General features: G+C 43.9%; 1 protein-coding gene across 1 annotated transcript in view; it reads right to left on the bottom strand.

The window, feature by feature from the left end:
• The window catches only part of LOC125291428 (RIMS-binding protein 3C), a gene marked incomplete at its 5' end in the record, with an annotated part of 52626 nt that extends 33214 nt beyond the window's left edge, over window positions 1-19412 (bottom strand). Inside the window, 2 exons of the mRNA XM_048238181.1 lie at window positions 17224-18243; window positions 19308-19412. Of these exons, the coding sequence (XP_048094138.1) occupies window positions 17224-18243; window positions 19308-19412 (1125 nt within the window). The remainder of the gene's footprint in view (window positions 1-17223; window positions 18244-19307) is intronic.
• Window positions 19413-25665: the final 6253 nt, after the last annotated feature.

Below are 25665 nucleotides of genomic sequence, written 5' to 3'. Positions count from 1 at the left end.
ATGACCACATGGGCCTTTGATGCTGGTGGTGAATAATAAAGAAACGGAGGCCTGGTGTCAGCATATCCTGCTATTATTCACAAATGACCTTTCCACCCCTGCAGGAGGGAGAGACTGTTGTGTCTGAGAGGGCTGTTGGGGCGGGAGAGGACCTTTGCCTGGGGGGCTGAGTGGATGTGGGGTCTGTCAGTTTGAGAGAAGAGGACATGACACACTAGGGGAGAGACAAATATCTCTGCTGCTCTGATCAATTATTTACTCTCATGGCCAACGTGAGGCCAAATGCACCTTAACATGCATTAAGGGACCACACACACACACACACACACACACACACACACACACACACACACACACACACACCTTCACATGGACTAATACGCACTTTCCTTTTTACAGGCCACCCTGTTACATCCAGTGACCCAGTGAAATAAGTTTCGGTGTGTGTGTGTGTGTGTGTGTGTGTGTGTGTGTGTGTGTGTGTGTGCGCATGCAGCCTAGTTCCAAGATATTAGCACTGGTACAGACAGAGACAGAGCATTTTTCTAAAAATATGCATCACTGTGTTGGATTCCCCAATCTCAACAGCGTGTGCTTCCCTGGAGCAGGAGGTTTGGACAGGGGGGTCATTACTGAAATAGGATACGATCATGTGGGGTCACCAACCCCCCCAGGGGTGACCAAAATGAGAATGACAAAAGTAGAAGGTCACATATTTCATCACCACACACTAGCCTCTACAGAACAGCCCTTCCTACGCAGCTTCTAAAAACAGCTCATCATCTCCTAAAAGTAGCTCTTCTGTGTTGGTGGCAGAGGCCCTGAACAAACAAACACCCACAACCATCCGACTACACACAGGACCAAATCAACAGAGGAACACACCTACCAGCTGCCTGAGGACACACTACAGTGCGTAGAGAAATGGCTGTTTGTATAGAGGCTCTCCTTTACTTTCCTTCTCCAAATACATCTCTGCAAATACATAGACTTTGTTATAAAGACAAGATAATGGGCTTGGAGATACTTTCAGGTCACACAGCTGCACTGTGTAATCATAGCCTACACCGATCCAGAAAAGATAACTGTACACCCTCTTATCGCATGGGAGAGATCCAAGTAGTGCCAGGCCCATTAATTCGGCACGACACAAAGACATTGGACATGGGTGGGCACATGAGACAGCGAGAGACATGCATGGTTTCAGTACAATGCTATAGGCAAATGTGTGCCACAAAGATCTGAGATCTCAATATACGGCGGCAGGCTCATAACAGAGGGTTATACAAGTCAGCAACCTGAAAGAAAACACTGTTGCACATGGGAATGAGTGCTGGAGGGGGTGCATTGTATATTTTCAAAAAGAAGCTAAATTCCTGACGTTTAAATCCAAAATCAGGACGGAAATACACTACCGCTTCCGCTGAGGAGAAACGCATTACGAGATAAGAGGGTTTCAAATCACCGGAAGAGAGAGCCACAGTGCGGGAAGATAGAGATCAGAAGCGTCCCGTTTCCCAGCCTACATTTATGGAGCAAAACAAAAATAAGCCGAATGAGGCCAAAGACGGCCACGTGTTTTGCCGTGTTTTGATGAACTAATTATCTACCCCACAATGTAATCGGTCAATCAGCCTGGCGAAAGACACACAGACCTCCATTTAAAAGGCTTAGCTATTCCCAGTTGAGCAGGAGGAGCTGTTTGGGGAATTCGCCTGATGCACCACCGGTCGGTTGACTAGCCAAGGTCATTAATATTCATGTTTTTTGCATTCTGATGTGGTTTACATATAAATAAATAAATATGGAGCAACGCTTTGATCTTCTTTCATCAACATTAAGCTGTGTGCATTTTTGATGATCAGAAGTCATGTCTTTGCACAGAGACCAATGAGGGGATTGCATTTAAAAAAAGAGGATGCAGAACTCACAAACACACACATCCTCTGATAGAGAGAAAGCAAGAGCTTCTTTACATCTCTATCCCTTGTCTGGCTTCAAAAGAGCGAGCTTATTTGGAAAACAAAGGACAGAATCAGACTAGACCCATTTCAGCTATCAGGATGGCGCTCAATCGAACATGATCAGAGGGTCCGCAGCCTGGCTGCAGCCCTGTGATGTGTCTCGCCATTCAGCCCTCCGTGAGATTCCCTTGAGACGCACACAGCGCTCCGAGAGCTCAGTGAAGTGAAGCTTGGCTTTTTGACACCGGCGGCTGAGGCAGACGCCGAGAGAACTCCTTTCAAGCGTGTGACTGACACCTCCCGCACTTGCAGACCAAACATGGCAACCAGCGCTCCTGGCTCAGCAACAGAGGAGCCGGCTGCGGGGGAGGATTGGGTGAAAGGCTGGCTGGGGGGTGAGGGAATCTTCACACAACCCCAACAACAGAGGGGAGTTCTGCAACATCTCCCAGCTTTTCCCTCCTGTTCCAAGCAGCATAAGTGGGTCACACGAGCTCCATGGGTTGAATGCAATACACAAACATACAAGCATTAAATATCGGAAAATGTGTGGAGAAAAAGCTTATTGCTGCAGCTTGGTGTGCAAGCTGTACAGGCAAATTCTATTATACCTCGGGCCACCAGATGAAGCAATGCATCACCACTGAAGGGTGATAATATCCCAGTAAATCATTATTCACTAGTCTCCTTTGCATTTTTTGTGTGTATGTGTTACTTCCTGTAGTGTACTCACCTACAAGACTGGGATACCCTGCATAGTCCTTTGCAAGGAACTATGGGGAAGTCAGGATGCACGTTTGTTAACAGTTACAGACGAGTAATACTAATTGGACACAAAGTTAATCATTGGCAGCATGTTTTCCTGCTTGTTTCTTTCTGCTTCACTGAGCAGAAATCTGAACAATTTTCAATTGAACAGGACACTCAGAATGGCCTCTTGGGTGGACTATACTGATAACATGAAAGAGGAACGAAACTGAAAAGTGAAGATTCTGCCCTAAGGGGATTCTGCCTGGTATCCTGTGGCTCCGTTACGGCATGTCTCACGTCGAAAGAGTAAGATACGGAGAGGCAACTCATGAAACATTCAGAACATCACATAGGCATGAATGGGGAAAAAATACTCCGCTACAAAGACTACAAAGAGTAGCAGAGAACTTGGAATTGACAGATCAATCATGAAAAATATCTTTGAACTCACACTGTTCACACAGAAATCATCACTTTGATAACAGGAAGTTTCTGAGAACTTTTAGCAGAAGAAAAAAAAATTGGAAGAGCAAATATGGCTGGCTGGCTGGATCGATAGGAGAGGACCTCTGAACTGCTGCCAAGCCTCAAGCTTGTGCATCGGTCCCCAAGATGTAATTGAGGGATCACTACTGAGAGGCTAATCAGATCACATGATTAATTGGCTTACTGCTAGAAAGGAGCAGTTCAACTTTCATGACCTCATTCAACCTATATTGTCTATACAAAGTTATGAAAAAGGCAAAGTTTTATTACTCTTGTGTATTACAACTGAAGGCCTTCTGTGTTGAAATGTAACAGTGAGGAAGAGTGAACATTAATTTTAATTTTTTCCCAAAATTGAGACAATTAATTTAAAGCCATCAACCACTCATCACATAGAATTGTCTTTATTAAACGCCTTCGATGCTAGATATTTCTGCCCTTCCTTGAGTAAAACCGAATTAAAAATGACTGATGTTACACAACGTTAAAAAGATGGTGTGCTCCAACAGAATGAGTTGGAGCCGACATGTCACCTTGCAAGACAAAACAGCAGCAACAATTTGACAGGGGAACAGGTGTGGTGCAGTGTGTGTGCGCGTGTGGGGAGAGTGTGTGTGTATGTGTGTGTGTGTGTGTGTGTGTGTGTGTGGTTCTTTCTGCCTAGCACCATGTTTCCTCAGCTCACGGTATTAGCCTTGTGTCAAAGCAAAAAAACACGACCGCACACAGACAGACACAACTGACGGGGCGCTCAAGGTGAAATATCACTAAGGGCAAAAAAGCAATAGAGTTAAATCTTTACAGCTGAACTCGTCTGTGCCCCACCAACACTAAACACTAAATATGTCTGACTTCAAAAGCAGGCACAGCAAGGCATTTTGTTAGAGCTAATCTGGCCTTCAACAGAGGTTGATTGGTGGGGGGGTTGAGAAAGATCTAGTCAATTCCCTGGATGATGGAAGGGAAGCCGAACAACAGAAAAGACTCAAAAGAACAAAAAACAACGGGAAGGAGGATGAGGAGGAATGCAATTATTCATGAAGATTGTCGTCACATCAGCGCTGGCGAGGAGAGATTTGGAGGTTGGGGGTATAGCGTGCTCCAAAAAAATGAAGCGTTGAGGATGCACAGGCTCAGGACAGACATGGTCAGTTTCCTGAGATACTGCCTGGGGGCATTCTGACGAAGGCTGGTACGGCCTGCATGTCTATGGTGAGCTCAAGGCCCTCTAATTCACTTTAAAGCAGGCAAATAAAAATGCCCCGTCTTCATTTTACTTTACAAGAACATGTGAATTTATTCATGGCCTCCCAGAGCAATTTGGTGCTGTGGAAAGACCTCAATTAAATCTTCAGGCAGGGCGTTAAGGCCATAAAACATGACCAGAGTCGTAAACCATGACCAAATTCATATGACTGCCACCAGAGTTAAAGCCTTGAACAAATTATTCAAGGTATTTTTGAAGCCTTAGACTTTCAAATATTTTTTCAGTTTTGAAATAAATACACAGCACCTTAGCTCTTTAAAGGCAGACATTTATCAAATCCTGTCCCACACCCAAACAACAGCGGGGTCGCATTTGTGAAAAAAATGGTGTACTAATCTAAAACTAACTAACATGACTGCATAGAAAACATTGTGCACACACACACACACACACACACTTGCTCACTCTCACATGAAGGTGAGAAAGGAAGCTCAAACCTTCTTAGATAAAAGACAGGACCCATCCTCTAACACACCTAGGAGTGATAATAAGCCATTACAGTGGGGGTGGGGAACACAGATCTCCCCCTCTCTTTCTCTAGGACCCCCTCCAAATCACCATCCTTTCTCAATTTCCTTTCCTCCGTATCCACAGAAGCATCTGGAAAGAGGCGAGAGCCATTGTCTAACTGACACAGTCAATCACACTCTACCACATAGGGGTCCTCATGATGCTTCTGTGGTGGAGCCCAGCACGTCACGCTGGGGTTCTCATTACAGTAGCACGCCGCACAGACCATGAAACAAAACCACATCACTTCATTATGCTGCCATACTGTGATGAGCAGATAAAAGCCACCCACCCCAATACAGAACACACGCAAACATGTGCGCTCACACACACACACACACACACACACACACACGGGAAAATAAATAGCCCACCTCAGAGGGTAGGGGTGCACAGCAGCAGCCCCCCACTTCCCCGCTGGGTTAAAAGGTCTACAAGACAATCCCTAATCAATCCCTAATGCACCACGTAAATGGGCCTTTCCCAGCCAGCGTGGCCAGATCAGCCACGGACGCTCCCGGCAGAGGCAGAGCAGAAGGCACCCTCAGGCTCCTGTATATCACTCCGATCCCCCCACCCCTGCACTTCAAATGCAATTACCCCGTCATGAGCAGCCGCAGGGAACTCGGCACTTTTAACAGGGAGGATGAAATTGGGCGTTTCAGGCCAAAAACAAAATGTACTTGGAAAAGGTAGTTCGCTCATTTAATTACTTTCCCTTCAATTTTAGGGGAATCTGTGAGCTGAAGCATGCAAGGCAGAAGTATCAACTGTGTCGACTTCTCAAAAAGAGACAAAAAGAAATGGTCACACTTGGACATGGTTTGGTGAGCAAATGTAATTTGTATTTGGCCCTAAATCTTCCTTCTCCTTCCCCTCCAGTTCAAAATCAAAGCCTAAGAAAGGGGATGAGAGACTCATGGAGGTGAAGAGCTTTTCCCTTCATGTATACAGTACGGACAATGGATACAGTGCAAACAACTGGGTGAGAGTTAGGGTTAGGTTTAGGATTAGGGTACAATTTCAAATGGAGAGACTAAACATTCTTCTATGAATGCCATGAAGCTCCTGTGACATACTGTATTTAGATGGCTTCATAAGCATCAATTCATTCTTCATTGAGTGTTGATCCTGTTAGCCATATTTCAGCAAATTGTTACAAATTACGCTGACATCAACTAAATACTATAGTTTCATAGCAAAGCAAAAGCCTGAAATGTTTTCCAGTTGGAGGCTCAAACCTTGTAGGCCAGTAGGGCTATTACACCATCTCACATCACAGAATCTATGCCAGAGTTTGTATGTTTGTGTGTGCGAACACATTTATATATGTACACCAACATTGATAACCCCAGTGAACTGCTCTTGGAGGCTGCTCTGTTGGTGATGTTTCCACAAAGTTTGATTTGTTAGTGATTGTTTTTTTTTTTTTTTTCGGTAAACAGGCTAGATTGTTGATTGGCCACTGTGTGAATTTTCCTACCTATAGCACTAGGAATTTAACATCTCTCCGGTGTATATTTCAAATTACACTACATGAGCACATACAGTATGCTATACACAATATGTGTGCATGTGTTTTTGCTAGCACATGTAATGACTCTAAAGGCTACACAGTTGACATGCACTGTGCCACTCACAGCCAAAACTAAACACCCCCACAAGCCGGTCGGGGCACAATGACACGGGAACTATGGGAAATCGTAGCACTGCCCTCATTGATTTTCAATGGAACGTCATTAAGTGGATCCTACACTGTTCCACTTCGGCACAGCAGCAGTGAGAAATATGGGTTGAGGTCAGCCACCGCGTCTCTCAATTTAGCAACAGCAAAGCCGTAGTCGACTGTAGCGTACGCCTACCCATCGCACCATCAGCCACTAAGCCACTGCCCCATATAAGAGACAGAGGACCAAACCAGTGCACCAGGACACAGTATGTCTTCTGTGGCCCGTGATCAATCCTTGGATGGGATCCAAATTCAATTTGTGCTCTTTAACGTTAGGACCCAACATGATCAAAACAACATGCACGGAGAAAGAGTACAAGCTAAATGCATCAGTCAGACCACCACCATGTCATCCGCCACTCGCTCATGATTCGTGGGCTCACCGCATCCCAGTTCTTCTGGGACGAATGCGGCTGTTTGTTTGACTTTCACAGCTTTCTGTCTGGCACATCTCCACAGAGAGACACTTAATTACAGTATCTAGGGAAACGAACAAAAGAATGAGCCGATGCACCGTCACTGCTCTTCAGCAGCAATACTCCGTTATTATTCCTTCATCCTTGACATGCTCAGCCTGGGAATACCCATACGAACCGTTGGCAAATTTGGGATTTGCTCTGCTAGTCTGTCTGGCCAAGAGGTCATTGACACCCATTTCCAATGTTCCTAAAAACTGGGGAAGCATTTACAATCGCTAATCCAGCAAGGTCATGTACTGTATTTTCTTTGGAATTGAGTAAACAACTGCATTTAAAACCTTTGTTTACAAGATTTCTGCACTTCTGAAATTATTTGGAAAGAGTTTAATGGACCAAGTTAAATTTAATTTCCCTGATAGTTATGGCTCTGCTGGAAGTCGAAAGTCAATGAGAAGGGTCTGGTGTCAACGAGGCTGTCATACTGCACATGGTCTGTAGAACTCTTTAACCTGCTCATCCTTGTGTGTCAATAGAAGTGTACAAGGCTATCATGCATCACACCTACCTTCCCATAGGCTGAAACTTCACAGCCGTTCACTCCCTCACACAGCGAGTGTTGCCGTTTACCAAGAACACTGGATGCTGTGGTGGTAAACTTGGTGGTGGTGCTGGTGGTGGTGGTGTCAGCATCTTGGCTGGAGTCTGCTCCCTGCTCCCCAGTCATCTTCTCCCCATCCTGCTGTCCTGGGGCAGCGGGGGTCTCAGCGGGGCCCCCCTGACCCTCAGGCTCACCTTCCGCAGGAGGTGGCTGCTCTTGCTGCTGCTGCTCCTCCTCCAGGGAGGCTTTGGTCTGGTGCAGAGGTCGTACATCTCTCTCTCACTTTCTCTATCTTCCTCTCTCTCTCTCTCACTCAGGCCGAGCACCCAGGCAGTTCAGTTCAGCCACATGAGGGGCACATCCAATGCAGTGCCAGCGTCACACGAATCGGAGAGCTTTCCAAGTGACACGCTTTCCAAGTGACAAGGATATGGTTGAGGAGTACTAATTAAGTCCAACAACTTCAAAGGAGACCCACGCAATACACTCACCCTCTGATTCTTCCTGTCCGTCACTCAACAGCAATATCCGTCATGAGGGCGAAGGAGAGATGAAACCCCTTTTAGTTACGAGATTAAATCCATCCAGGCTATTTGAGCGTCCAGACCCAAATGAGAGCGATAAGATCGGTTTGCTTGGCTATGCAATTACCAGACTTATCAGAGAGCAAATACAGCACCTAATAAGTTTGCCTCAGCCTTTGATGGGAGGAAAATGGCACAGTCACAATGCAGTCTTGTCTGGCAGCTGCTTTAGCCTCAGTGCTGCTGGGGTATCGGTAGCTACGGTCGCATGACCAAAATAACCTCCCTCGGGCTTATAAACATCTCTGTCAACATTTTTAAAAACAACTTACATGTGGTCCTGAAGACCGAGAGAAATTACAGTGTCCTACTGGAAGTTTTCTAAAATAAGATGAGCCCGTCTCCAGAAAAAGCCAGTTATTGCCATAGATCTCTCTCTGCATGTTAAAGCAAGCCAGAGAGAGAGAGAGGGAGAGAGAGAGAGAGAGGGTTAGAAAGAGGTTGTACCACCTTAGAGATGCAGTGATGGTCACACACATACAGCCACACTCACTGCGCTTATGACCAGACTCCGCTCGCTCTCTGCTTCATGGGCTATGGGGCTCTCTCTTCCCTGTGCTCCAGCAAATGACAGTCTACACAGAGCCCGACACAGAGCCCCGAGCTGTCACCACCTCATGCGAATCCAGTGGCGGACGATAGACAACCAGGAGGCAAGCGGTCGTTTTCACATCAGCGGTTCTCGACTGAAAAGACGGAGTGGAGAGATCCAGTGCCACTAACAGGTCTCCTCTTCATTCGTCTCCTCTGCCTGGGAAATGAAGACAGGTGCTGTGTGGGCTCCGTCCATACGAGGCACACATTTCCCGCATCTAATCACGAAGCGGAGGAATCGTGGTCGTCCGTTGCACTAGTCCGCTCCATGCATTGAGGTTCAATGAACTGCCTAATCACAGTTTGGGGCAGATAACCACATCAAGATGTGAGGAGAAGAAGAAGGAGGAGGAGGAGGAGGAGGAGGAGGGGAGATCTCTGTGTGGGTGAGGGAAATGGGGAGAGTGTGTATGTGTGTTTGTGTTAGAGTGGGGAGGGGGTGGGGCAGATGGGCTCCATCCTCCAATCACAGAAGGGCAAGTTCTGGGAGGGGGCCAATCCTGACTGCATCAGGAGCTCGTTTCCATGGAGATGACGCTGGAATGATGTTGGCTGCCTATTGATTGTTCAAGAGGCAGTGCAGAGCATTGCAGGGAGGCTGGAGTCAAGCTATGAGATGGTGAACGATCACTCCAAAACATTCACCATCACTATACTCAATGCATAATTTTTCAATGTTAGCTCTATGCTAAATACTGTATTTAGTAAGGAAGACCTAACCATTGGCTTCATTTTAGTAACACAAATCTAATTTTAATGCAGTGCAAATGCATGTGATCCTCCATATTGCTCTTTTGAATTTAAAAACACATCCTCACACCAACATGCCAGTTTAGTTATACTAATTGTGCCCTGCTGACAGATTAAGATGTCATATGAACATAAAACCTTCACGCCTGAGCCTGATATCAAGATTTACCATGAGACTGTTCTGCTTCTCTTGCTAATTACCTTTCAGCAAAGCAAACTGACAGACGGGGAGCGTCACCCCTGGGAGATTAACTTCCACCAAAATAGTCTGGGCACACACATGCAGTATGCAGATTTAGGAAACACATAAAATCCATTAACACCCAATGAGGTGTACAGAATTCAAACGCCAAGCTGCACTTCATTAAGACCGAGTCACTGTTAAAGGGGGATGGGGGGTGGGGTTGAGCGGGTGCTGTGTCGTAGGTTACAGCACATAATCAGTCACTGCGCAGACGTTTGCCTCATTTATTCATCACACTGAACACCCGAGTCATGCTCAGACCGGAGGAAGCCCTGAGCCTTCACCATCCACACACACACACACACACACACACACACACACACACACGTCTATTAAGAGCTGCTCCCTATAGCGGCATGGGGTCAGATTTATGACTACATTCACCTGGCAGTTAAGGTCACCCTGCACACACCACTCCCCTTCTTTTCCCTCAAGTCCTCACACTCATGCTGAGTTAGACACGCTGTCCAGCATACTCTGCTGCTGCTGCGGAACATTACCAGGAAACTTACTATTCTATTAGAACATACTGTTGATGTGATGTACCATGGCCTATGATAAATCCATAATCAGAAGATATCTTTATTTACAAGATGTGAACTACCAAAAACCTCCACTGAAACAATACGTTTATACAGGCTTAAATCACATAAGATTTAAAAATATTTTTTAAACAAAGTGGAGGCAGCCTATCCCCCAAACAAACACGAAATACAGTAGGGGTGAGCTACCTCTCTGGCAATACTGAAGGTACAGTAGGGGTGAGCTACCTCTCTGGGATGTTTTGTTTGGTCCTTGGTTAAGTTATAATGTAAAGTTTTTTTACACAAAAGCATCTGCTAATAAATATAATGTGTGTTATGTAAATATAAACATAAACACAAACAAATGTGACTTCCTGCGCAATTCCTGACTGCCCCTTTAATTATTCAAATAAATAACGATTTCACCAATGGGTATGACACTGAACCAAAGAGGGATTAGGCAGAGCTTCCTCTCACAACAAAATTCTAGCCCACAATCTCTAAATGAAAGCTTTACGAGTTAATAGCAATACTCATGAATCACAGCAATACTTCTGTCACCTTGCAAGTCTGGGTGTAAGGAGTTTCACTGTCTTAAACCCTCAGCATTCACTATGAAATTGAGGCTAATGAAGGCTTATCGGGGACAGACATACCCTGTGACTCTGCAATCAGCGAATAGGGCCTACGCACATTCCGAGCAGCATGGCTAGGCGAAAGCAAAGCAAGCGAGAGTGATTATCTCCCTAAAACTGACAAGGCCAGAGAATGGGAGGCCCCATACAGCTCCATGATGCTTACCCTCCATAAAACGCTTAGCTGGGGGAACTCATCAGAGAGAGCCTGTCCTGTCATAAACACCTGCGGTGGAGATGGCACCATGCCGAGAGCTGGGAGAGACAGATCGTAGCTCTACCTGGACAGCTCTGTGGGGGTGGCTGGCAGTGGTGGGTGAATCCATGGCATGCATGAGTGAGAATGCTGGTATGCTATCTCATTCATCTACAATGTGAATGAGCTTTTTTATAGCTGTAGAGAACATGAGTCAACAAATTAAAAAACCCACTTTTATTACACAACCTCAGAGGTACAGGGTTGACTGAAATTGTGTGTGTGTGTGTGCGCGCGTGTGTGTGAGAGAGAGTGTCTATCTGTGAGTCTCATGTTTAACTGACTTTAGCCAATTATCCAAGTCACAAACTTTAATAGACCATAAATCTGACTACACTAGCTGAAACTCATTTGAAACAGCTGAAATGAAAACAACACACACTCACAATAATAGCAGACTAGTTTTTCTGTCATACCAAAACATAGTCAAAGCCACTGAGACCCAAGTCTGTCCTGGGAGTTAATCTCCTTCCTTATGAATAAATTATTCAAGCATTCATTTCCAATTCCTCACTGGAAAATAACTTGTAAAAAAATGTCACACACACACACACACACACATACAGGTGATAAAGCCCTTCAATATAGACACTAAAACACAGAGGTGCTGTAAAAGCCACTGTTATTACATAAGCTGTGCTATGCCATTTATGTTCTCACTTGGATTAAACCACATCCAAACACTATTCGTTTTATGCTCGAGTGGTGAAGAAAAAACAGACCAAGAAGGACAGAGAGGGATGAGGAGAGAGTACAGGGACTGGGAGGAAGATAGAAGGAGGAAGGAGAGAGAAAAACATTGAAAAATGATAGATGGTGATAACCCTGTTGCTTTCCTATCACAGTTCTAATCCACAATTTTTCTTGACAGCAAAACTAATCAGGTGCTGCCTAGCTAAGCACGACCTTGAGAGTAAATCGACTACGGCACAGCATGTTCAGCCTGTCTCCAGCTTTCCAGATTTCTACCTCCAACCTCTCCCCCACTCACTCTATTTCTCTTTTTCTGTCTCTCTCTCTAAAAACCTGACAAGTCTTCTCAAGGTCATCCTGCTCAGAGTCCATGCAAGATTCAGAGACATGACATGTGCTTAGCACAAATCTATGGGCATTAGCATGTTTTTACCATGACCAGTTTGGAGCTGTATCCTGCTGTGTAGCAGGTGCGCTGCTGTTGCTCACTGAAGGAGTCATAACAAGTACATTATTTTGTCTAACAATAATGATGTTTATGTTGACATGGTTTAAATGTTATATGCAGGCAGCAAAGAAATGGCCAAATTACCAACATAAAAAAACAACAGCCGTCACATTTTGTGCTTTTGTTAATGGTCCATCACTTTTGAGAAGCATGAAGCAGCATAACATGACGCTGGACACGAAGCATGCATTTCAAGTCCAGCTAAATCTCACCACATTTTTGGTTCATATTCACACAACAAATAGTGAACAGTGTTAACTGTAAGTATTATAAGGACAGGGTTAGGTTTGTAAAAAAATTACCATGCAGACAGACAACCCAGTGGAGGGACAAAATCCATTATCACAACAATGAACAACTCAGTCGGGATTTTAAAGACTGTGCTTTAAGGCCACTGCTCTTCAGAGAACGCTCTCCAAAAAAAAAAAAAATAAAAACTGTCCCTCTTTGCCGCTTCGTGCTGTGCCATTTGGGTAGTGCTCAAACTTTGATCAATTATTAAAAACCCCATCCACGAAATCTGTAGTCCATTTTGGGAGGGGTGCTGTACATTGACCCACTTATACCAGTAACCCCACCCAGAGTCAGACCTCCTAAAAATGGTACTGACTGCAACACACTTTTTGACATTTGACTTTCCAGACCTTCCTTCCATGGAGACAGAAGCCATATTTATACAAATGTATACAAACAGCAGAGTCATGAAATTTGGCACAGGTACACCCATAGTTCTATTAGTCCATAAAAGAAGATTTCTATAAAAAGCAGGAAATGTATAATGTAGTCAGCAAACGTACTATGAATGTTTCAGACTCTAAAATCTTGTTATCAATATAGGCCACTTCGGAAAACATTTTATAATATTTATTTTATTCATTCATTTCACCAGTTAGTTTATGTGACATTTTGCTCTTTAGACTAAGCACTTCTGAAAATTGGGACCGAAAGGTTCCCAGATTTATTATTAGATTTTAATTCAGCACTTTATTGGTTTCATTCACTGGATTCACACACACACGCACACACACACACACACACCACACACACACACACACACACACAGAGCATCTTGGTGCATCACTGGCTTTCCAAGTTGGCCGTGTGAACCCAACCCATCACAGCAATTTAACTTCAGGGCACAAGCACAGGTCAGACTTCAGCCCAGATTAAAGCTGAGAAGAGAGTGTTGAAATGACATCCGTCACCTAGCCCATGTTTCCAAACACACAGCCGGAGTGCATCTCCTGCATCAAATCCCTTTGGAAAAATACCCAGACCACTCTATCCATCTTCACACTTCAGAGCCTGAGGCAGTGGTAAGGGTGCTCAATTTGCTGAACTTGTCAGACGCGCCCATTTCATTGCTTGAGATCTCACTGCCGAAGTCAATTAATAATAAGCATCACTCTAATTGCACAAAAGTCAGATTTGGTGCAAGGAACACTTTCACTGCTGGGGACAGTATGACTATTGTGAGTTAATTATCTGCCATATGCTGAGTACTGTAATGAAACCCAGGATGCAATTAATTGAAATTCATTAACATTGTTTTTTTTTTTTTTAAGTTACATCTCCGTCACAACACTCAGAAGTCAGAAGAAGAGAGAAAGAAGAGAGAAAGACAGAAGAAGAGAGAAAGAAGAGAGAAAGACAGAAGAGAGAAAGAAGAGAGAAAGAAGAGAGAAAGACAGAAGAGAGAAAGAAGAGAGAAAGAAGAGAGAAAGTCAGAAGAAGAGAGAAAGAAGAGAGCTTTCATTCTGTTCATTTGATGATTTAAAAAAATACTTTATTGCTATTGAAGTGCCATCAATAGCACCTAGTATAATGCTAACCTTCGATCAATCATATGTAGATCAATATTAAAAACAAAATAATTTAAAAAAAATACATAATCAAAAGACCTTGATACTTCACAGTCAATATTATCAAATGCTATATTCGGAAAAGTATTGTAAAAATGGCATATCCCCTTTCTGCCCATCCCAACATCATAAAATAGCGCCCAGTCAGCTAAGAGAGGTTAGGCTATCTTTTCATTTGAAAGCCAATGATTTAGTGTTCTGCTTGCAGTGTGAGGAGCAGTCAACAGGGCGAATGTGTGTGTGTGTGTGTGTGTGTGTGTGTGTGTGTGTTGGGGGTGGGGGGGGTATTTCAGAGGCAGGAGTGTTGACCCACCTGTGTCTGGTCCAGGACCACAGCAGAGCAGTCTGCCTTACCCCAGTGGCATGCAGAACAGTATGTGTGTGTGTAGGGCGAGGCAAGCCCAAGCATCTACTCTAAAAATGCTCACTGGGAATGGCCGAGAGTATCATGGCTGGAGAGACAGCTGCGCATTTGAAACACAACCTGCAAACAGCCATCTCATCCTAGGGTGCTTTAAACTCTAATCCTACACATAAGGAGAAAAAAAAACACCTTAACCTCATTTCAGCATTCAGACAATCAAATCAGCCCAATGAGGAAAAAGGCAAGCATCAGCAAAAGAAAAGCAGACAGAGATGACCAAACAAACACTGAAAACTAAAGACAAGACAAAGACAAAATGACTTGGAAAGGAAGAAGTGGCGGACGGTTAGTAGGCTATGCCTCGTCCAGCTTCTGCCAGGCGGACGTCAGCACAGCTGAGCCTCTACTCCTCCTGTCCTGTCATTATCTATGTCTACGACCACAGCTCAATTACAGTGACTGACACAAGGGCTCGGAGGCCACAAATACCCCTCAGCTTCAAATAGCAACCACAACAAAGACCGGAATATAAACAGAGGAGACAGGCACATGCTGCTGCAGTGCCGGGCAGGGACAAGAAACAGCTTATGTGGTCCGTCTAACTGATACAAATTAGATTTTCTGAAGCAAGAATTCAAAAACAAACAACAATAGAAAGTTGTTTGTCTCTTCTAGATAGAGTTAAAATAGTCTCTTGAAATCACAACGAGTAAAGATTGGCCTGTAGCCTCACTTTTGTACATGAGTGATTCTCTCTCTCTCTCTCTCTCTCTCTCTCTCTCTCTCTCTCTCTCTCTCTCTCTCTCTCTCTCTCTCTCTCTCTCTCTCTCTCTCTCTCTCTCTCTCTCTCTCTCTCTCTCTCTCTCTCTCTCTCTCTCTCTCTCTCTCTCTATCTTTTTTCTCTCTCTCTCTCTGAGTTTGAGACAAATGAAGTCATGCCTCCATGCTCATGTTACTGCTGTGGTGTTGACGGTGGGGGGGGGGGGGGTCCCTTCATTATCATAATGGGAGGCAGACAGTGGCATGGCAGCCACAGGGATTCACATTAACTTCAACCCAGGGGGTCCAAAGACTGTTGCATGTGCTGGAGGTAACCACATGCAAATTACTGATAACCATAAAAATGTCAAACACAGTAGCGTGATTTCTATACTTTGATTAATGTAGTAATTTACCAAAAAAAGTAAAAAAAAGAAAAAGCAGGCCATCAAAAATATTAAGGAAAAAACACAGTTCTAAAATGCTAAACTGGCACAAATGGACATTGTAAATTCCTCTTAAAAATTAATGACAGCCATTAAGAGAGCCACAGACTGGTTGCTCTCTTCATAAAAAAAAAAACAACAACAGAGGGCTACCATTCTGCCATTCTCTAGCTTGCAACGGTGTGATCAATTATTTACTAAGCTAGCAGGGAGCTAACAGACAATTGTGACAGCACAAAAGGGATAAAGGGGGTCCTACAAGTTAGACACTCAGCTTTCATTTTATCATGGATTAGACAGCACCATCTTAGTGTTCTTTGTGACTGTCTGTACTAGACTGTGTGCCACTGTGTGTCAATTTTTTTAGATAATTGCACAGAAAATGTCAATTTATTGTCTTTATACAGCCTATACTGGAGCTGGATATTCAGGCTAGGGTAAGTATAGGGCTTGATCTGGATGGAGACTGCATGTGCTATGCAGCACTGATATGATCAGGTCCCTAAGCACAAAACCAATAAGGGTGGAGGGTGGTAACTGTTGGTCAACAGCCATCATCCTTTTTCTTTTTACAGAAGCATTGATCTAGAGCGAGCCTGTCTCGAACACGGCTGCAAACCATTTCAGGGTAGCACATCCTGCTCTCAGAAAATGCTTTTTTTCCCCATCTGCTTTTGACAAATGTGACTTGACTCTACAATACTCACCATTATACTATGAGTATGATGTTACAGGACAAAGCACTTACTTAAATGTCTGAGGAGCCATTTCAGCTCTGACTAAGCAGGGGTAAAGCATGGGCAAAGTCAGCTTCTAGCATCAGAAGAGGCACCTCTTCAACTCTAAAACAAATTAAAATCCCCAAAGAATTTCTACTGCTAAGCAGCAGCTCCATCCCTGTTCACTTTATCCCTGAATCCCTTTCAAAATAAAATAGCTCAGTTGCCCCTGGCCCTCCTGTATACCCAAGAGTTTTACAGGGCTAAAGCTGCAAGACTGCATTTTTAAAACTTGGCTCCATCAATATTTATGTTAACTACATCCTGCTCTGAGGCCAGACTATGTATTTCATTGTCAAGGAAGTGCACACTGAACTTGTTGGGAACACAAAAGAAGGAAGTGGACGTCACAGTTTCAACTGGATGACAGAAACACTTTTCGTATGTGCACATACTATGTGGGTGTTGCTAGGTGACAAAGTCTCAATAGGTGAATGAATCAACAACATTTTAACAATGAACTTTGGTTATGTGGCAGTGGAAGGGCAGAGAAGTGGCTTACCATATCCTCCACGTTTTCCTCTGAGCATCTGGAGGGCGTTGAGTTGTCTGGTGAGGGTGACTGTGGCGGGTCCGATGGGGTGGAGGAGAGTCTCGTCTCCCAGCCTGCGTGGGGAGAGGGCTGCGAGGGGAGCGCTTGGCTCTCCATGGGACTGGAGCAGAGCTGCGGCTTTCCCAGCGGCATGGAGCCCCTGCGTCTGCTCCAGCTCCTCTTCTTCACGGGCCCCTGCTGGGAAGACGATCGCTGGACCTTCTGGGACTGAGACCTTCTGGCGCGGGACGGTGAGGCTCCACGGCTGCCCTCGGCGACTCGGTGGTTTTCCAGGGAGGCTGAACGGGAGAGCGGGTGCGCGGAGCTGACCGAGCGACTCCTGGGTGCCGGAGTTGGGGTCTCCCGGGGCACCTGCTCCGCCTGCTGCGGGCGGCCGTGCTTCTCTAGCAGGTGGCAGATGAAGCGGCTCTTCTCCAGCTCCAGCTCCTGGCGCAGGCCCTGCATGAGCGCTGCCTGCTCCCCGCTCGCCTGCCCATGCAGCCTGGCCAGCAGCTCTTCCAGCTTGCGGTAGACGGCGCCGCCACCACCTCCGCCGCTGCGCCGGCCGCCCAGCAGAACCTTCACGCTCGGCGTGTCGGCCTTGCCCGAACTGTCAACGCGGCCGAGCTCCTCGGCCAGGAGCCGCTGCAGTTCCCGGGCCTGCCTGAGGGTGGCGCTGCTGCGGTCCCGTTCGCGGTCCCTCCAGCGGCGCAGCTGCCGGACCTCGGAGGCGCGCTCCCTGCCCAGGGCCTCGCGCTGCTGCTGCAGCTCCAAGGCCTTCTGGCGCTCCTGTCTGGAGGTCAGATCCCGCAGGGCGCGCTCCCGCTCGTGCCTCCCCTCCTCGCGCACGCGCCGCAGCTCCAGCGAGAACTTCCTTTGGGCCTGCTTGTGGCGGCAACGCTCCACCTCCAAGGCGGCGCGGAGCCTCTCGATCTCGCGCTCGGCCTCGCCGGGGCTGGCGCAGGAACGTGTGGCGCAGCTCGAGCCCCTCTTGGAGGAGAAAACCAGAGAGTTACCCCTGTCCTTGCCCATGGTGTTCCTCGGCTTGAGGCCTTACAAGCTGAAGGCCAAGGCACTGAAGAGAGAGCAGCTCACTCTGTCTCAGGCAGCAGGCATGCAAACAGATGGAGGAATGGAACTCATGCAAAGGGTAATGGGGGTGAAATGCAAACGCATGCACATGCAGCAATAGAGGTCTGTTGCACTGAAAAGAGCAGAGATGAAAGAAGGTCACACGTAGCAGTGGAGACAGACACATTGATTGACAAAATAATAGATTTGCAAATTGCAGCAGTATGACCTTGTAAAATAAAAAAACATACATGAGTATTAACTATGTCAAGTAATTAGTTGCTTGCAGTTCATTCCTATGAATGATAACATTCCCAATAAAGGGGGCTTAGATACAATAGGAGGACAATCGAAAATCAACTGTACAATCAATCAGTTGTACATCACTGCCTTGACTGAATCGTTTAGGATATCAAGATACTTAGACACTCATACATGTCTGCATAGATTATTACTGCCTTGCAAACTAGGCGCTTTATTGATGCTCTAGAGCAGCAAGTTTAACATCCTAGAGGATGGAATCGAGTTGCCATCCGTCTGGCCATTTGAGTGTTGGTAAGTTTTAGTTATTATGAGCTTTAGACGTTTCACCTCTTAAAAACTGAAGACAACAAAAAGGGCCTGAATACTTTAACAAAACTACACAATATAATTGAGTTAAAAGTTTAACACTGCCAGGCACGCCTGTCAGTCGAAGTAACTGCAAGTCTCTCGCGGATAATAGCTTGGTTTAGAGGATAAAGCTAATGTGGCTAGCTGGGCACCTAGCCTCATCTCATCTCGAGGTTTTAAGAGGATTCCTCGAAACGTGCCACAGCGGCTAGTTTTCCTAAATATATTTGCATGCTGAGGATGTTACGCGTAATTTTATACAAGCCTTTACATGCACTTTAGTGGAAGATGCACATGGTCTACTCTAGAGCTACCGTTAGGTGTCAGGTAATGTAACGCATGGCGAGAAAACCAACAAAACAAACACTTACCTCCCACACTCGGGAGGGTAGCACAACTTGAAAAGCTAGAACATTAGGCTGCTTCGGATAGTCCTCGGATATTAATGTTAACCAGTTGTTTGATATAAGGTCAATTTAATCTTAGTCAGCTGTACATCGAGAACTGTGCATTCTTTTTCAATGAACGCACGGTCAACATCCGTAGGAGGAGGCTACTAAACACCAGTTGCTCCAGGCAATGCTGTCCAGCTGACCCTCTTCAAGGCGTCCCGTCATCAAGATGACTGACGGTGTATTCGCCGTGACAAGAGCGCCTACCTGCGGTCAGATCTGACAGTATCCTAATACAATCGGTTGCAGTGTACTGTTTGGCGAGAGTCAGGTTAGCTTTTAAGTAGATTAATAAAAAAAAACTAATTGTAAAAAACGGAGTAAACAGCCATATAGGCCTATTAGCCTATAGACATAGATAGCCATAGCTGTAGGCCTACAGTTTTAGTAGACTAGAGCCGGCGGTTCAAACAGCATGGCTACCCTACAACACTGTGAAAGGGTGGATAGGCCTATGCCAAAATCTTTCTCATATCCCTTGGCAAGAGCTTGAGTGAAGGTTGAAAGGTTGAATTAGGCTACATTTAAATTTAGACTATTAAAATCTAGAGGGAAAATGTCTCTCAGCTTATAAACCAATAGACAAAGTGTCCCACAAGTTACTCAGTTGATCTGTTACAATTAGAAGTCTGAGAAGAGGGCCTAACAGAAATAATTTTCTTAAAGCTTTAAAGCATTATCAAACAAATGTAACAATACATATTCATATTTACATGCAATTAAACTGATTAGTTATATACTGTAGTTATCTAGTAGATTTTACCAGGAAAACGATTCCTAGGAATGAAGTCTGTACACCTTGCTGTAAGCCTACCATCAAATAGAAATTGAAAACTATCTGTAGATCAAAATGAGTTTGTAAAATTAAATAGCAATTTGTAAAAAAAATACTTTATAAGATACAATACTTTATCAATGTTAGAATCTTTAAATGTTGTAATCCACTGAATCATATATTAGCTAAAATATTTATACGAATATTGTTTTGCGTGACACAGTGTGATGGTGTTGCCTCAAATGGCTATGTCTACTTCCATATCTGAGTGAGCTATAAATACCTAAGGCTAAGGCTCATTTATACCTTTGCTTTGTTCTTTTAGGCCCCACTGCAAAATGTATGTTATGTAACATTGTGCTCTTGCACAGGAAAGATTAAGTGTTATCAACAGAGTGAGTAAGAAATGGCGAAGGAAAAAAAGAAAAGAAAAAATCATTTCTTCATTTTAAATGTCACAATTGTACCCTTTCATGTTCAAACAAACAAAGTTGTGCCATTATTAGAGGCTCAATATTTATTTCAGGTTACTTCAAAGGTTATGATTTGAGCCAGATTTTAAGATGTCAACTAGGGGCCAGAGAATTACTAAATGTCAGATAATGAAGCAGTGGGGGCAGTTACATTTTGTTACACCAGGGCCTGAAGATACACTGTAGAAGTGTTTAAAAAGAAATAGAATGAACCTGTTAGTGTCCATGATCCGTCATCAGTTTGGCAGCACGAGTGCACACCCAGTTGTCCCTGTCCCCCTTGTTATTGTTTCTGGGACAGGTACACTGGGGTTTACATTTACTCCGGCACATTCCACTGACACAGGTACATCTCAGTTTGTTTTGATGTGTGACCGTTGAAACGTGACCTGTCCTACGACAGTGGAGGTCTTTTTGCTGCCATCGCTGAGCTACTGTATATGTTTTCATACAGTACACAGTGGTGTTGAGTGTCACTGCTGAGAATTTGAGAGAAGTAATATCATCTGCCATTCCCACCTCTGTTTTCTCTTCCTCCTCTTTCTCCTCCTTCCTCCTCCTCTTTTCTCACGCTGGCTGGGTGCCCTGTTTTACCCCATCTGCCTGAGCTTGTCAAGTGGGAAAAATAGTCACACACAGTTGCTCCCATTCCACCACCCAAAACCACCTTGTTTACTTACCTGACCAAGATGAAAGGGCGAGATGTTTGCGCTTTATTCTCGTCGTTTCTCCTTTTTGTCCAGCAAACCATTCAACGCTGGTGGATTCCCATATCCTCACTCTCAGGAAGGACTTAAGTTTCACATGGCTTGGTTCATTTTTACGTCAGGAGCAAATCTCCTGGGATTGGGAAATGGTGACCTCTGCTCTCAGCAGTATGTTGGCTTGCGTGTAAAGCCCTGAATATCTTCGTCAACTTACTCATGGTGACATTTACGTCAGCTAGATTTGGATGATTACTAAATGTAATATAGTACATATGCACACATTATGCATCCTCCTGACCTTATACAAGTATCCTGATATTTTCTGATAAGTTCTTTTGGATAAAAGTGTCAGCTAAATGAATAGATGGAAATGAATGTATGCGCAAGTGCTTCACTGTATCCCCAACCCCATTAAATTAAGAGGGTAACAAAAGGCAAGACTCATAGGCTAATTAGATTCACTAGATTGCAAGACTGTAGCAATGCATGTACAGAAAATGAATAATGAAATTCACAATAGCACGTTGTTTTTTTTTTCCAAAATAGACAGAAATAAAAGAAAGTTATACTAGTTTCATTATATATTCATTGTAGTTGTATAGTTTTCGTTATATACTGGTTAAAGAAGACAATATAGGTCTTAAAATATGACATTTGCAATATGAACCCATGTAGTTAATTTCTTGTAGCACCTCCTTTCGCAACCACTACTTCAGCCAAACGTCTTCTTTAACCAGTGTCTCGCATTTGATTCTGCGGATTTTTGATAACTCCTCCTTTCAGAACTCATCCAGTTGAGAGCCAGTTTCAGATCTAGCCAAAACATTTCTATTGAATTGAGGTCTGGACTTTGACTAGGCCAATCCAGAGTATATGAATCCTCTTCATCTTAAGCCATTCCTTGGTCATTTTGCTTGAATGTGCATAGGGTTATTTTCCTGTTGTAAAATCTATTTCCTCCCTAGCTTCATCTCCCTGACTGACATGAGGTTCTGATCAAGAATGTGTTGATAGACCTTAAAAATCATGGTTTCCTGGATGATATGGAATTCAGGTCCAGAGGCAGAAAAACAGCCCCACGCCTCCACATTTCCACCACCATGCTTCACTGCTGAGAGGAGGTCTTTTCTTGGTATACAGTGTTGGCTTTCCTCCAAGCATGATGATTTGGATTGTGACCAGATAATTGTATTTTGGACTGACCTGTCCAGAGAATGGACTTCCAGAAGGCCTCTGAAAGTTGAATCGGGCAGTTTTGTTTTTTCTTAAGAGCAGATGCTTCCTTCTAGCAACCCTCCCATGAACGTTGTTTTGTTCCAGTTTCATCTGATTGTAGGTGCATGTAGATTTGTTCCAGATGCTGCCATCGAGGTCTGGAACTCTCTAGATGTGATGTGTGGGTTGGCTTTTACCCAATTTATTATCTTTCTGGTGCATCTTGGTCATACTTTTGATGGGCATCCACCTCTAGGAAATGTTGCTGTGATGTTGAACGCCCTCCATTTGCAAATAAATTGTCTTACAGTGGATACATGGAGCTGCAATCTTTTAGAGAGGGTCTTGTAGCTTTCCCCAGACTGATGGGCTGTCACTACTCTCTTCCTTATGTCCTCAGATATCTCCTTTCCTCTTGGCATTGATGATCCCTGTTGGTATGCCTTGGTACTGCAGTGCTTTGCTGGATTTCCTCTCTCTTTTAATCATGGCTGCTCAAACCCTTTCCAAAGAAAGTCTGTTTGATTATATAATTGATCATTTCAGCACCCAAATATGTTTTACATTAATCAATTATCTACTTGACCTTACCAATGCAGCTGGGAGTTCACTTACTTCTGTACATACAGTACATTAATTCCATATTTCATGATTTTTTGGCTACTCATGCAATTCCCTCTAAACAAGTCCATGCATGTGATAAATATACACACCTGACAGTTGATATTTAAAAAATAAGAAATCAAATCAAATAAGAAAATTGTGATAACAGAATTCTGTTTTAAAACTCCAAACTATGTTCAAGGGGTTCACATGCTTTCAAGCAGCAGTGTATATGGGCCCAACTGCGCCAGCAGAGGGAAAACTTCACAACATATAGAGTGAAGTTAATCACATGTTCGTCTTTACAATCTAAACAAACTGTGACATACATTTCATCAATTTACTTGGTTAATATGTTTTGGTATATAAAACTAAGTTTTATATTTTATACAAATAGTATGAACCTCGCAATACACACACACACACAAGGTCTAACCTTGACCTTGAACTTGGGTCTCTTTCATCCGTTTTCTGACAATGTAAATGTGTGTCTGAATAGTGTTTAAAATTGTACCAGTGATAATCGAGATGATTATGAAGGTTATTTAACAATGTCAATAGCACCAGCAACTAAATCATAACCAACACAACAATATTATAGTTTAGAAAGGTACTGTTCATTAACTGGAATTAATCTCAATAACCTGCAGATTTAGCGTTTTTGTGTTTTAAATTAGATAAAATATATAGTTACAACCTTTCATCTCTGGATGCCTCATGTAATATGGCACTTACCAAAACAGATTAGGTACACTTTCTATAATTTGTACTGTGTATCGGACACCTTCACTCAGGCCAAATATCTTTTATTTGTGTAGACAGGGCCGGGTGCTTGAGGCATTTATTGTGCTTCGACTTGAGTCTTGCATGTGCACCTTGTCAGTTTTGCATTTTGAACTGAACATAAGTACAAAGGTCCTACACCTGTGTTTTGATAGCAAATGAAATTTGAGATATTATGTCCTTGAGCCAAATTTTGCCAAGCAAAGTTCAAAAGGAAAAAAAAAGAAGAGGCAGAAAAGATAACCACAGCGCTGCTGTGTCACTTTGTTTTCAATTTTATTTTGTGTATAGCTTTTGAAGTTTGAAGTGGATTTTATGTGGCATTTAGCACTGTAAAGCAAACTTATATGACTGAAAATGGGGAGGAAGTGACATAACACTACATCAAACTGGGACAGGTTTTGATAAAAGGTCACAGGTAATGCCACGATGACCCACTTTAAATAATGTCTTGAATAACACAAGTGGTAGGATGTCACAATGTGTCAAGTTCAAGAATTCAGGACTTGGCTTTGTTGCATTATGACATAACTTCATACTGAATAGTATGGACATCTTCACTTGTCCACTATGTCAGTGTTTCTCAAACTTTTTCAGACCAAGGACCACTTAACCAATAAAAAAACCCTCACAGACCACCTAGCTAAAAAAAACAGTTTATCTACGTCAACAGTATACAGTATTACACAATAGGCCTACTCACTGAACCACCTTGCCTATTGTCGTTGCACCTTGCTTATTGTGTCAGAGAATTCAATTCATACTATTTAAATTGGTGTAGCTTACATGGGCAGTGTTGTTGCAGAACTCTTTGGATTTACATACAAGTTGGTTCAATATTGCAAACAACTCATCTATATTATATTTTACCACGTCTGCTCGCGGACCACTTAAGATAGCTTACGGACCACTAGTGGTCCCCGGACCACACTTTGAGAAACACTGCACTATGTTATGTCATGTTGCAAACGTATTACACCATATCAACGGGTTGTATCAACTCCTTTTGTGTCCTTTTACTGCATAGCATCATGTCAATTTCTACACGTTTTGTGTCCAAATCTCAGGAAACTAAGGCACATCTTGAGTAGCTAATTCTTTCAGGTTATTTCCATATAACAGAACATGTCCTATTCTATTACACCAAGTTCATAAGGGGACCTACACAATGTCCTCTTAAAAGCTCTGGGTGGGGATGTTTTGAAAGTCAACACTACCAGCCTGGGGCTATATCTTCAGTCTGAGTTTCATGATGATGCCACCTCTACAAAATAGTACATACTATCCCTAGTGACCCCAAATCTGCATCTCAAAACCCCCCAGAAATCCCCAGGAATAATTTAATTTGTGACTTTCGGCATCTGCTTATCACTCGCAGTCTTACTTTTTGGTTCTCTCCAGAAAATTCTCTGCCTGTGCCACTGTCACTCTCGCACTGAGCTTCCATATTCAGGACGTTGTCCTGTATCAGCTTCCCGATGTCTGCAGCCGAACACAATCAGCTCCGTTTCTGTTTTCCTCTTCCCTTTGTTTGCTCCATCTTTTTTCTCTTCCTTCCCTTTTTTACGCAACCTACTTTCTGGCAGCAGGGGGCTGCTTGTGAGAAACAGGTTGGGAGAGTGAAAGGGCCAAGGCCACTAATGGCGTGTTCTCACCACTCTGCCAGGCCCATACTCCACTCTGATGGGAGACATGGTGTCTGAACCCTCCACAATCCCAGT

The sequence above is a fragment of the Alosa alosa genome, chromosome 2, assembly GCF_017589495.1.
Source record: "Alosa alosa isolate M-15738 ecotype Scorff River chromosome 2, AALO_Geno_1.1, whole genome shotgun sequence".
Lineage (NCBI taxonomy): Eukaryota > Metazoa > Chordata > Actinopteri > Clupeiformes > Clupeidae > Alosa > Alosa alosa.
Note: the sequence above shows the minus strand (reverse complement) of the source record. Positions and strands in the feature narration are given on the sequence as shown.